The 14,368-nt window shown below is 46.6% G+C and overlaps 1 protein-coding gene across 5 annotated transcripts in view; it reads left to right on the top strand.

Annotated features, from left to right (window-relative positions):
* The window catches only part of CTNNBL1 (catenin beta like 1), a 58,707-nt gene that overhangs the window by 40,793 nt on the left and 3,546 nt on the right, over positions 1 to 14,368 (top strand). For 4 of the 5 annotated variants that reach the window (XM_075166958.1, XM_075166954.1, XM_075166957.1 and 1 more), the window contains 4 exons: positions 3,135 to 3,232; positions 4,343 to 4,423; positions 10,846 to 10,983; positions 11,610 to 11,682. In XM_075166958.1, the coding sequence (XP_075023059.1) occupies positions 3,135 to 3,232; positions 4,343 to 4,423; positions 10,846 to 10,983; positions 11,610 to 11,682 (390 nt within the window). The remainder of the gene's footprint in view (positions 1 to 3,134; positions 3,233 to 4,342; positions 4,424 to 10,845; positions 10,984 to 11,609; positions 11,683 to 14,368) is intronic. The other variant, XM_075166953.1, reaches the window with a different exon arrangement.

Raw genomic sequence — 14,368 nt, 5'->3', positions numbered from 1 at the left:
ATGGATTCAGCCACTTATCCCATAGCACTTCTCTTACCCCAAGGTTTGTCCTGATTTTTGGCTGGTGTCCTTGCATATGGATGTTGGTGTTTATTGGGCCAGGATTTGCATTATGGCATAACTGTGATTTTTTGGGAGGAGTATGAAACACAGTAGTGCATTTTTTCAGGAAGCTGATCAAACAAAAGGTTTAGATAGTTGAGAAATATTTCTGTACAATATTTTTTTTTAACATTTTACCAGGCAACTAAATATTTCCTGGATTTTCTGGAGTGATATGTTGGAAGAATAACCTCATTCTTAAAAAAACCTGTGTCAGCTTCTTTAGACTTCTCAGTAGTTCTAAAGATACTATTGATAAAATGGATAAATATCTGCATATGAGCACCAAAGCAAAAATGATGGCTAAAATACATTTCCTAGTAACGGAGTATTGAAAAAAAGCAATGAAGATATATCATTAGTGAGAATATTACTACTAAAATACTGTGTCAACATTTCTAAACACTTCCAAAAAAAGAAGGTTTGGGAAAAAATAGCATGAAATACAGAATGCTGGCTTCTTTCTAAAACAACAGAGCATCTGTTGAGATGTATTTAAAAAAAAGAGTCTTCATTTTGTTGTCGTTTTTTTCACCGTAAGAAAATAGGATCTTGCAAGGACTTTGGAGGCTTTTACAATATTTTTAATGTAGACATTTAATTTGGTGTCGCTTTTTGTGGAATAACTGTTTCTCTGCAGCGAGAGCGTGCACTGACATACCCAGAGCCATCCTTCACCCCCACGTTATCCTGTCGAAATGACAGAGCAGCCGCACGGTGCTGGCCACCCGATAAACCTGTTATCTCCTCTGCTCCTCCTGCCAGCAGCTCTCCCAATCTCTTTGGTACATGAAAAATTGACACCACCTCAGGCAGAAATCTGTTTCTAAGGAAGCTACATTTATAAGTAGTTAATGAAATGGAGTGTGTGCATGCGTGTGTACGGCCTCTTCTGTTTGCTGCCCTTATGTAGTATGCAGATAATCTGTGCTACAGAGTGGGCAGACACAACTTGGACAAGCAGCCCGTGTGACTTCGCCTTTCCGCGGCAGCGTAAGCTGGCAGTTATCGCAGAAGCTCCCTGCAAACACGTCGGTGTCGCTTGTTCTTTGTACGCTGGTGCAATTGATCAAGGCTTCTCGTGGCTCCAGGCTAGGCAACACTGTGGAAACGCGTGTTAAAATGGTTTGATGGCAATAAGATGATGATCCCTTTCCCGTGCACATTGCATTTTCGTCTCTGAAAATAACAAACCTTGACACCCCTTCTCCTCTCCCCACCATTATGGCCATTATATTTCACCAGCCTTAATCAGCAAGATTAAAGTTAGGGCATCTTGGAGAAGTTACAGTTTTGAATACATTGAGATGTCTAAAACATAAGGTCTGTGCTTAAAGCAGACCTGTAGGCAGGAAGCAATACCAAATGATTTGGCAAGGGAGAGAAACGCGTGCCTCTCTCATTTGCTTTGCGCCTTTGTGCTTGGTTTTATTTCCCCATATTAAAACCATATACTCTTTGATATTGCCAACATCATTTCTCCTGTTGACATACATTTTGCAAATGATTTGCACCTCCTGTGATACCGAGGGCGCAGAAGTGCGGTGTGTGGCCGCTCTGCTTCCCTTTCACAAGAAAAGGAAAGTGGACAGCTTCCCTGGGCTCCTTCCCTCGCCTCGGACTGGCTCCCAGGGGTGAGTCGGTTCCTCCACGCCGGAAACTGTTCATGGGCAAAATGAGAAGGAGCCAGAGCGTGAGAGTTGTAACGAGAGCTTTACTCAAAATGTTTCAAACCCAGTATCATTTTATATGTATATTGTATATAAGTCACACATAAAACTGGTGAATCCTTCTGAAGAAACAAGGACACAGAGAAGCACTTGCTTTTGTACTTCACTGAAGTCTGGTACAGCCAAATATTAGTGGTTAAAGAAGCGTAAGACACTCTGTGTGAAAAAGTGTGCTTTTGGAGAAGATCGTGTTGCTTTCAGTTCCCCCAGGAGCGAAGAGCTCAGGGCCCCGTTCAGAAACGCTGTGTTTTTGGACGCCACTTGAACCTGGCGCGTTGCAGCAGCTGGCTGCAGTGAGGGAGTGCACCGCGTTGGTGCTCAGGAGGAGCTTCTGAAAGGCAATGCCGCGCGGCCCTTCGGTACCTCCTTTGGTGGTCCCCCACCAAGGGACGTCTGTGTTCCCGCGGAGGAACTCCTCAGGGCGCAGTCCTGCTCCTCGGGAGGAGACCAGCGTTGCTGGGGGTTTGAGGCGCTTGGCTCGGTCACCTCTCAGAGTGAAGCTGTGGTTGGACGTTACCAAGATGCTGTCTCTTGTGTGCTTGCCACGTTGACTTTTTACTTGGCTCCAAGGCTTGTGTTGTAAAATACGACCCCCAAGCGCGACTGAGAAGACCGTAGAACACGTTTATTTGGTCATTTCTGGTTTGTTGTGGCACATTCATATTCAACCCAGGGGATTTTCTGTAAATAAAAGTGGTTTGTTTGAGGATCTCTTCCTCTAGGTAACACCAGTTAAGCCTCTGCAGGAGCTGCACCTGGCACAGTTATTCCTTTCTCAAGCTCTCCGGTTTCAATAATCGTCCTCTCTTTGGTAACCTAAGGGTCATCTGAGTGACGGTGCTGGCTCAGGCTGCGTTGGGGCCAGGGTTGCTTTTAGCCCCAAGGGAGGGGGCAGCGTGCTGTGCCTGTAGCTGTGATGGAGGGGCCCAAAAAGAGTGCGTGCTGCCAGGCAGGCGTGCCAGCCTGGGGAGGTAAACCGGAGCAGAAGTTGCGCTTTACGTAAGGTGCTTTTTTCAGGTCACTGAGGAAAAGCAGGATCAGTGCTAGCAGTAGCGCAGCAGAGCCGGAGGAGACCTCGCTAGCCAGGCTGTGGTGGGCGAGGAGCCGTCTGTGCTCCCTGCAAACACGGCTTGCTGCTCTCGCCACCGCTCTGCCTCCGCTCACCGGTGATGGGAAGGAACCAGGGTTCTGCCTATCAACCGCTACACGCCCGAGTGCTAGTAATAAATTTAATGTCATGTTACAGAGAAAATAAGCTCCTGTTCCTGATCTCAGCATGCAGTTTTCATTTTGTATCTCCAGAACATGTCTGTTCCATCTTGGCCTCCCTTCTACGAAACCTGAGAGGGCAGCAGAGGACGCGGTTACTGAATAAATTCACGGAGAATGACAGTGAGAAGGTGAGTGCTGAATATGTGTCTGCAGTCTCTGGGCTACCAGGCTGGGAGGATAACGGCAGGGTGCCGGTGTGCGCTCGCTAAGTTACTGAATAGCCGTTCTTGCACCTGCCTATAGAGACTCGTGCTCTCACAGGCCGTCGTTCTCTCATTCCTGTTGTTATCTACAAACTGGAGAACTGGAAATGCCTTTAGTGCTTGGCCCCCCACATCACCTGTGCTCTTGTTTTCTGGTGCTCTTGCACATGGTATTAGCGATTCTCAGTCCTGGATTGTGTCTCTCTGCTGAAGCCTGATCATGTAACACGTGTTGTGCGGTATTACATTGTGCTGGCTCTGTGAGACCAGGGCAGTGTGGAAAGGTGCCAGTCTCTTCTAGTGAAGCTCTTTTGCAGAGAGTTTAGGAATTGCTATAGTAGACATCCAGCATTCCCCATTCCTCTCCTAGAATGTGTGACTTAAGTGGTGTTTACTCTGGGAAGTTCTTTCCAAAATATTTGCATGGCGGTGGATTTATTAAACAGCTGCGAAACAGAAACAGCAACTTTTGCAAATCAGTAATTCCCTAGGGATTTGTAAATTCCACCACTGGGGAAATACTGGTTCCTTAGTATTCCTCATTAGTGTGTTTTAAAGGTGTTTTTCGTAACCTGTTCTACCGATTGCAGAAGATTTCCCATTACTAGATAGGCTTTCTGTTGCCTATTACAGTTCAGAGGGGAGCAGGAGAGCCATAACGTCTGATACATTTAATGTAAGCTTGGCTACATACAGCCTAGACAGAAAGGTCTGCTGAAGAAACCAGGAGAACTGGAGAACCACGGCACAGGAGGGCGAGCGAGCTAGGGACACGTGTCTATTTGCTGCCTTTTAGCTGGAGCTGACGGGATCATATTGTGATATGGGATTACATTCAAATGCCTGCAGACTCAGTGTGCTCATCCGACCAACACTTGTACCGTCCTTCTGTAATGTATTCCTTCCTGTGAGTGACAGAATTGCCTGTTACTTTGTGAAGACTGCAGCTGGGAGGAAAACAACATAGCATGAAGAATTAAAGATGATTGCATTGTTCTTTTTTCTTGCTTAGGTCTCTCTCTTCTGCCCTTGCAGGTTGATAGGCTGATGGAACTGTATTTTAAGTACCTGGATGCAATGCAGGCAGCTGACAAGAAGATTGATGGAGAGAAACATGTATGTATTGCTTAAGTTTTGCCAGCTCATGTCTACAATACCTCTGCACAGGCGGGTCGTCTGCACAGAACTTCTGGCTCAGCCAGGTCGCCCTTCTGAGCTGTGCCCTCATACCTGTGCTGTTACCTCCTAACTCTTGTTGTCCCCGTCTCCAGTTTCCAGTGAACCTCAGATAAAATGCGCTGAGAACTTCTCTACAGCAAGTGCTTCTGGACTTTTCTTAGAGTGAATTTTACTAGGAGGGCCTAAGTCTGTGCTTCAATTTGCCTTCACTTTTACTTGGCTGAAATCTTGCTTGGTTTGGCAGATGGGGAGTAAGTGAAATGCAGAGAGACAATTGCATGATAATGTGCGAGGCCTCCTACCCTGGTCTTTAGAGTTCTGATCAGCTGCGAGAAAGCGTCTATTTTGATTAGTTAGATGAGGCTGCAGCCAAAGGCTGGTGTGCTCTCTGCACACCAGCAGTGAATCGTTTTGAATGACATGAGCCTTGGTACCACACAGTACTTTCTTGGAACTGAAGCTGGAACAGACTTTTTGAAAGAGAATGAGCTGTTGGAGTCAGGAAGCAGCTTGCAGAGCAGTTAGCGAGCTTGGCCGGCTTCCCACAAGATTATCTGTATCAGCACTGAAGAGGGTGTGAGATTGATTAGCACTGACGGGGAGTAATCACTGCAGCCGCTGTCCCCGCACGCGGGCGAGCTCAGCGTGCCACGGGCTGCAGCCCCCCGCCAGGCTCCGACAAACAGCTGTCTGCCCATGGCCAAGGCCACTTCTCTGGGCACTGGCAAGCATTCCGAGGGCATCGGAGCTCAGCAGCACTGCTGCTGCTCAGAAAGGCACGGGGGCGAGTGGTGAATGGAGTTGCTTTTGCTGCCAGCATTCAGGCTCCATATGGACCGCTGCAGCTTCACAAATGAACGGTGGCCTGAAGAAAAACAGCCTTTACCCTTTCCTGCTGTCCCTCTGCACTCCATTCATCCTCCTTGGAACAGAGCAAGAAATTATTTATTCTTTACATTTCAATGTTGGTGTGTGGGTTTTAGAACTCAAAAATCAGAATGGATTTTTCTGGCTGAAGTCTTGTGGTGTATGGGCACTGCTATACAGAGCTAGTGTATGTGCCCTTTATCCAAAAAGATCCTGAAGCAGTCTGCAGATGTTAACACCTGTAGCAAGCAGCCAGCACAAAGCAGGAGTGAAGGGGATTTGAGTGTGAAGAAGCTTGTGTAGAAGCTCTTTGATTAATAATATTAACTCATTCATGTTCACTGATGTACAACAGAAGAGAAACCAAAGAACCTCAGGTTTTCCTCCTGTATCCAGAAGGCCACTGTGCTTTTGCCCCACTGCAGGGCTCTGTAGGCTGGAATGGCTAGAATAAATGGATCTCAGTTCTTCCCTCCTATTAGAGCTAATAATAGGATTTGGCAGAAACATCTCATATGTGCAATATATTGGGCACAACGCGTATGAAATACGATGTTGAGGTTCGTTCGTAGCTTGGAACACTCTTGGAATTACTGTTTGCTTTGTTTTGTAGCATCCTCAAATGGTCAATGGGAAAAGGTCAGCTGAGATCGGAAGTGGCTCAAGCGGTTTCCCCATGCAAAAGTAGGGAAAAGCCATCATTCTGTCCATCAAATCACGGCATTGTCTGGCTCTGACAGGGTTTATGGAGCACTTTAATGTTTCTAGTTGTGGCACATGACTGTTTGAAGTGGATGGTATGAACACTTGGTCCTTTAGAAACTGTGCTATGTCACTTGAGGGCTTTTGACCTTTCTCTTGCAGTAGAGGACATAGCACCCCAAAGATCTGGAATACAGATCCTCACCTTTCTCCCTGCCCCAAAGAAAAAAGATACCTGATGAGATTTTACAGGTTCAGCCTCTATGGATGAGAGTGAGATTCGGGTCTGATGGACAGAGTATCCTGGTGTAACTCTTGCATTACAAGAAGTTAAAACCTGATTATATACAAGGAATGACTGAGTGTATCATACCTGATGTTTTATCTTTAGCAGTGCAGCTGGCGTAAGAAGCTCCTGCTCTTGCAGTTCTCTTCTTTTTAGTTTCTTTTAGCTTGGCTTGTTTTAGTGATCTGGTTTATAGCCCAGCTCTTCAGCCTGTGGTGGTGAAGGTGTGGGGCTAGTTGAGGGTAGAAGGGAAGGGAGGAATTTCTGAAGCCAGCTGTTTCTGAGGAAGATCAGAAACTGCTCCCTTAATCTGGACAATGAAACATGATGAGATCCAGAGGGAGAGCTTCCCTTCTTCTCAGTGTTACCCGCTTGTTTGCGTCTGTGGATCTATTCAGAAGCGACCAGAGGTGATAACTTAGTGATTGCCCTAATCGCCATGTGAAACCCAGGAGCAAAGTCCGTGTGAGCATTTGTCTCCAACACCTGATGCCTGTCTTAGCACTTTTCTCAGAGTTTTTAGTTAATGAAACCTAGAAAATATCTCGTCCCCCTCTCAAATTCTTTAATTCTTTCTGTAGCAAATGGTGCAAAACCCTACAGCTTTTAACTCCCTCTAAAATGAGGCATAATTATAGGTGGCAGCGATAGCCTCAGTGATCTCTAAAAATGGTAGGAAAAGACAGGAGATGGTTTAATATTTTTATAGTTCCGCAGAAAATTATGCTCAGCAGGTTTATTCGATAAAATATTCTCACCAGACACTTTGCACTATAATGACTTACAAATTACATGCTAATTGTGTTACAGTTAAGTCATTCCATCCCTGAAAGGCAGAGGTGGAACTCCTAGCATGGGAGTGATGTCCACAGATTGGGATAAGTGAAATAGGAATTTGTATTAGCCCGTTATTTCAGTTCGGTTTAGAAAAACCGAATTGCCTGGAACTGTACTGAGGGCAGGACGTTGCGTCCTGGCAGGGGCTGTGTTAGTGCAAGTGGAAAGCACACAACTGTGTTCACGGGAGGGCGTGCGTGTTCTGGAGTGTGGCTGAATTCACGCTGTCTGTTCTGCGACCTTTTCCAGCAAACGGCCAGCGAGCTGAGGTAAGCTTTGAACTTTCTTGCTGAGACTGGTGGGTCTTTTTAGATGACTGCCCTACATGGTTCCTGTTTCTTGCTGCTGAAGTTGAGCTCTCACCTCTGCAGGAGCTGCTGCTCTGTTTCTCCTGACTCGGAAGTGACGGCATGCTTTATAGCAACCGCAATGAGTTTTTCAGCTCTTGCAGATTGGTGGCTCAATTTACAGAAATTCAAGCGTGTTTCTGCTTGTAAGGCAGAAATGAAGAAAGTCCTTCCGATGGCAGAGGGCTCTGATGGTTTCTTGTGTGGTTCTGAGAGCTTCTTGGTCACCTTGGTGTGACCTGGATGCCTGCCTGCTCTCCTGGCTACAGTAGGGTCCATGACCTGACTAGGGCTCAATCCTAACGTTCTGTGTTTCAAGGAAAACGGTGGTCAGTCTGCTGAAGAGACCGTGCGGTCTGCAGCCTCTGCATGTGAAAGAGGCTCCTGGGGAAATCATCACAGCTGTGAGCTGAAAGCAGATGGTCCTGGGCAGTCCTTGTTATGGTGGTCTGATTTCACCCGAGGCTTCTGCTTGCTCCTCTCCTGTTGCAAGTGTCGGTCCCTGTCTCCTGCGTATCCTTTTTGACCAAGGGCTTAGCAATGACCTTGAGTTTAGCTATTAGCCTGTGGTCTGCACCTCCTGAGCATGTCTTGCATCACTTGCCCCTCCCCAGTAACACAGACAGAAGGTAGTAAGGAGAGAGAATCTGTACTTGGTGTAGGAGACAAGTGATGATAGTTGTTTTCGTGCATGGCCATTCGGAGCCTTCTTGTCTCTGGTGACCTGGAGCAGCCTCGCTATCCCACCCGGTGAGGAAGTAGACCCGGGATCCTGGAGGTGTTCTATGTTCTCGGTCGGCGCCCAACCCTTCTGCTCTGCCCAGCCTTGCTGTGTGTGCTGGGGAAGGTGCACGGTAGATAAGGAGGGAGGAGGCTGCGGAGAATCTTTTGGGCCCTACTCCAGTGACTATGTGGAGCAGATGTGATCTTTTGTATAGCATTGGCAGATCCGTCGTATCTTTAGGTTTCGAGTCTCTACTTGATACCTCGAGGCCTGTCAGTCCTGCCTCATTAGTGTGAGAGAAGCTCATTTTAGCTTCACAGAAGCCCATCTTATTGCTGTCTTCTCCCATCAGCGAGGGGCATCTCAGTACATATTGTCGGCAGATTAGAAATGGCGTCTGAGTGCTCATTTGGAGGTTAGCGACTTGACAGCTTTGAAAGAGAGACAAAGTGGAAAGGTGGCTATTTGGTACTGTACTGGGAGGCAGATTAGCATTTAAAGGGTGGTTGTGGTTTAAAAAAGAAAAAAAAAAGACTGTAAAAAGTCACCTTAAAACTGTACTTGTCTTCTAATTCATATCTGCTTAATTTACTGGCACAAAATAATCTTGCTTCTCTGCCGAGAGGGGCTGTTATAACTGCTGCCTTCTCTGTGTAATCAAGACAGCAGTTGCCTGGATTCGGCTCCTGTGATCGCCGTGCTTGGATCGGAATACAGAACAGACATAGTCTTTGTTGTCTGCTCTGGAGATTCAAAATCCTGGCCTGTTGATGTTTTTCTGTTCAGGAATTTAGCACTGTTGAGAAGAGTAGCCAGTAAGCCTGCGTGCAGTGAGGAGGGTGAGCAGTAGTTTGGGAATTGTCGTCTTTCTGGAATGGGGTTTTTTGATATTTCAGTCAATGGCTTCCAATCTCTTGCTAGCCAGACTCAACATTGTTTAGTTTTAGAGACCAGATTTGATCAGATTCAAGCGATTTGGCGTGCATGTAGGGTGAGGAAAGTCACTCCTTGCACAAAATTGGATTTTTCTTTTTATTGGCAAGAGCTTGCGTGCAAGTTTTGCCCAGTCATGCCTGTGCCCGTGATTTTGAGAACCTGGAGTAAATTACAGTTGTTCAAATGCGGGAGTCTACAGGATCTGATGCTAAAGCATCCTGTAGTGTAGCCAAAGCAGTTGACTTTATGGCATTGGTAACTAGGCATTGTTTTTTAAACTTAGCTTGTTCTTTCACTGGCAAGCTAGATTTCCAGGAGGAAAGGAAAAGTGTTTCATTACCTGTGCTTTCCTCTCTCACTTTCGGGAGGCAGTGGTAAACAGCTGTACTTAATCAGATTTCTGTATGGTGAGCATCCGTTGCACTCTCTCCAGTGAGAAGTGCACAGGGTTAATTTTCCTTCTTGTGCATAAAAGACTACCTACAATTAGTTGCAAGGGCTTGGCTTGACAAAACAGGAAAATTTGGTAGCCTAAATCAGCTTTGGTGCTGGTGACCTTGCGTGTGCTTGCCTGGAGCATGTGCACCCCGAGGAAGCACTTCTTGTTGAGCATTACAGGTACAGTGCTCTCGCTGGTGATGGCTCTAATGAGAAAATATTGCTCCGCTGGTGTGTGCCCACCTGCCAGCCGGCTGCATAATAAATCACACACGCTGCAGCGAGCTAGCAGGGTCTGACAAGCTGCTTCCTCTATTTAAGAACAAAACCAAAAAACAAACCCCGAAATGCAAAAGGTCACACGTGACATCAGTTATTTTGGCCTGTCGGTCTCCCTGAAAATGGATGCAGGTTCAGCTGGTGGACGTGGCCGGCCTTTCTCGCGGGGAAGCTGCTCTGAGCTTATTGCTGGGCTGCTTTCGCCAGTGTTTTGAAGAAGGTGCTCTGTCTGAACAAGACGAAGGGGATGGCCTCTGGCCTTCTGCCTTTGGCCTCCGTTGGGCAGGTCTCGCTAGTGAAACACCGTACGTGCAGAGGAAGAGTGAACCGTCGGCACGCCCGCGGAAGCCAGTGGTCTTCTGCTAACAGACCCCGGCTGGGGTTTGGCCCCGACAGTATTCCTAACGAATGAAGCTGGAAGAGCAAGGCTGGGCATGGTAAAGCTGTACTTGTGCAGCATTTTCGGACCTGTTTTCTCATTCATCAGTCGATAATGAAGTTGGAAGCCTGATAGGTCTTTGAGTCTGGTGGAGTCATGTTCTGCACTGCTTAACAGCACCCTCAAATGGCCAGTAAAAGAGCAGGTTTTTTGTTCCATTTTGACGAGGAACTTATAGATACACTGGTTCGTTCCATATTCACAGTCTCTAATTGTTTCATTTAGAAATGTAATTTGTATGTTTAAATTAAAATTTTAATTTGCAGATGGACACACTTCACAACCAGCAAAGGCTGAACCTTGTTCAAAATTGAATGAAATGTTTTGTGAATTTAAATGAATTATTAAAAGAAGTACTTCTTTGGTGAGAAATATATGGATATTAATGTTTTGGGGAACAAAGCGTTTCTTAAGAAACTGCAATTATCACCAACATTTTGCCACTACTAATAGGAAGTACTTTGAGAGACAGTCATCACACCTTTTCTTCGTGTTGCTTTACAGGACATGGTGCGTCGGGGAGAGATAATAGACGATGACATGGAAGACGAATTCTATCTCCGTCGCCTGGATGCCGGTCTCTTTGTTCTACAGCTCATTTGTTACATCATGGCAGAGATCTGTAATGCCAATGTTCCCCAGGTAAAGCTATATACAAGGTTGGCAGATCACCTGTGTTTCCATCCATGATACAAAGAAGACTCTAAATCCTTGCAAATACTGCCTCATTGAATAATCTCCTCTTTAATTCCTTTTTTTTGGGGGAGGAAGCCTCCTGCTTATTGCACTTGTGTCCATACATTTTCATCAAGTTATAGCAGTTAGGAGAGCATTAGTGGGTATAGAAGCTGATCATTGTCATTGAGTTCGTACAATCTGCCATGAGCGAGGTGAAAGTTTGAAACGGAAAGGCCCTATTTATGCCAGTGCTGAGAGAGTAGTGGAAAGGGACATTCTCTCAGAAGGCCTCACAAAGGCACAGACTACAGCAGGTGACTTTTCTTGATCTGTGCAAAATACTACAACTCTGCCAGCATGAATACATTGGGGTTTATGAATTTGTTATGTGGTTAATTGTACCTGTGCCGCATGCCTTCCTGAATGTTTCTGAGTATGTGCTCTGGGACTGTGGACTGGCAAGGCTGAGTTAGGTTTTGTGGTGCGCAGCGTTTCCTGCTCTTCCCTCAAAGAAAGTGGGGAAAAGGGGGTTGCACGTGGTTTTGTGTTGTATTGGATATTACTTTCTTCTCTTTCTTGTCCCTGATCAGATTCGTCAGAGAGTCCATCAGATTCTGAACATGAGAGGCAGCTCCATTAAAATTGTTCGACATATCCTAAAGGGTGAGTTGAGATATTCCTATGCATGCGTCTCATCTCTACCAGGGACAGCTTGGTCATCACTTGGTAGGATGAGCCTTCGTGTGTAATTCTCCTTGACTTCATGAGCATCTTCAGGCAGCAGCTGAGTAGTGTTCCGAGATCTGGGCAGGGCTGGAATCACCCTGATAAGAGGCATGCCTTATGTTGGAGTTAGGACACTTGCTGTTGCCTGGTGTCATGGAGGAACACATCACGTCATGCTGCCATCAGCTACAGACTGGCTGGAACTTGCTGCTGACATTAAAACTAGAATAAATATTTAAGGGAAGTCTATATGCACGCTAGAGGGAAGAAGAGTCTCGTCTTTCATTAACATGGCCCTGCACTTTACCATCTGCACCATATTAGTATCTGTGGTGTATTTGTCTTGTTCTTAGTGTCAGATTAATATGGATTATAGCATTAAAGTATCCTCTGTAGCTTTAAAATGTAGCTGTTGTGATTTGCAATCCCGGTTTTAAAGTACTGCTTGTTATTTTTAATGCTTATGTGGAATTAGAGCAATGCTTATTTGAGCTGTGGCTCTCATCTGTAGCCTGCTGTCCTTCAGCAGAAGCAGCCGGTTGAACAGGGGAAGAAGGGGACAGGACTCAGACTCTCCGACAGCCCCCTCTGAGCTGCGAGGGTCAGCTAGAGAGCTGGTAATCTGCTGCCCACAGGAGGGGCCTCCCGATTTAGCAGAGGGTTGTGCGGGACGTGTCTGCTCCTGAGGGGCTGTGTGGTTTTCGGTGGGGGGTGAGGAATCTTTCTCTTCTGGAGAGAAAGGAAGGTTGGCAGCATCTCCAGGGGTGCTGGGCTGTGGTTGTGTTGTTTAGTTGTCTCTGCTTTCTTTGGGAATAACAAGGATGTTCTCCTGGCCTTTTCTCTATGCCCCGCCCTTCCCCAACACCAGCACCTTTTTGCTCGCAGATCCTGTCATTTTTCTCCCTTCCCATATGCAGGAAAGAAGGGGATCAGAAGGATGGCTGGTATGACAAAATTAAGAGTGAATTTCTGACAGTGTGAGATTACCTGCAGCTATAGGCAATCTCTTTGACCCTTGTCCTTTGCCAGCAAGTGCCACTTAATGCCTGCTGCTGAACAGGGGGGACTGGATAGGATGTCTTTTCTGCTTTTAATTGTGATACTTGACAGTTCCTGCCTCCAGACCGTCCATTTCCAACGTAGGGCATGGCTCACGTCTGCTTTCAGATTCCCACACTTGACCTGGCCACGGGTGCCCGAGGGATTTGTCTGCACGTCTCACTCTATTTACACACCTCACGTTCATGTCTTTGGTTTGTTGATTTGCATACAAAGCTGAATTGGAGGGCAGCTGCATTAAAATTTCATCTGATTCTTTCTTTCACAAACAGTGACTTGCACTGTGAAACTTTTTCAGTGGATTCATCATGTCTTGCAAGCTGCGGATTGTACAGCAGGTTCGGTACTCTCAGCAGTAATGCATTCTCTGCCCGAAGAGGCCACACACGGCATGTTAATAATACGGGTGATGGATACAGAAACTGGGGCTCTGTCTTCAGCTCTCCCCAACTCTTATGCTTGCCAATTTTAGAGACTTTTGCCATCGCAATCGTCAGTGACCTTAGAAATAAATTTGTTGGTGGGCCCTTGTGAAATACTGCAGTGGGGCCCAGAGGATTCCTGCCAGGTAGGAGCAGCACTGAGCTTAGCTGCACTCTGTGCTGGTGAAATTTAAGTTTTTCAGTAGTTACACAGCTGTGTCCAAATACGTTGTCAGTGTAGATTCACCGTCTTCTAACAGAAGGGACACCTCGGACCTGCCTCCAGAGGAGCTGGTTTGTTGAACACAGCTTGCCTGCTGGAGGAGTGGGCTTGGCTGTGGACCCTGGAAGCGTGCCTGCGGCGGGGCTGGGGGGCCAGCGGGCGATTTCTGAAATTTAATTGGTGTCTGAACTTAGAACTCTCTGTCCCAAATGACTGAGAGGTTGGGAGCCTTGAGCCTTGGCTGAAATGTTTCCAGGCCACTTTCCAACTTGCTCTCAGGACAGAGGAGGGCTGGTTTATTTTTACTTCTCGTTCAGTGTTTTGCTCTTGTTCAGTTTTGATTTTCTATTTTTGCATACTAATTAGGTGCTTGGTTTTTAGTTTGATTTTTATGGCCTACATATTCTCCATGTTTCTCTGGCAACCTGACAGCTGATGGATCCCTTGGGGTTGCTCAGAATTACTTACGATGCAAGCGAGGAAGCAAGACTGTTTTCTTATGGTAGGGCTTTCAAGGGGGAGGAGTGGGCAGGGAATAATTGAAGGCTCATTAAATGCATTTCTGCAGGCTGACCAGTCCTCCCACAGTTCCTTTTTCTTGAAGATCAAGCATTACTTGCAACGGGACAGTTAGTTTATCCTTTGGAAGGGAACGACTGAACGGTGTGTGCCTTGGCAGGGAGGATGTTTTTGGGTGGAGACTGGTCTTCATGACAGCAAATAGTGTCTGCATCTTGGGGCAATTCTTGGTCTCCATCTCTCTCATCGGGAATGGAGTGAGGCACAGACCTCTCTAAATAGCGATACTCGGCCCTGGAACGGGAAAGCATGCTGCTGTTCCTTACCGATCCGGAGAGACCAGGCTTTGGTACCTGCTCCCTTTGCTGGGGAGCTGCTGCCAGAGGAGCCCTGCAGGAAC

This window comes from Calonectris borealis, chromosome 17, assembly GCF_964195595.1.
Source record: "Calonectris borealis chromosome 17, bCalBor7.hap1.2, whole genome shotgun sequence".
NCBI classification, from domain to species: Eukaryota; Metazoa; Chordata; class Aves; order Procellariiformes; family Procellariidae; genus Calonectris; species Calonectris borealis.
Note: the sequence above shows the minus strand (reverse complement) of the source record. Positions and strands in the feature narration are given on the sequence as shown.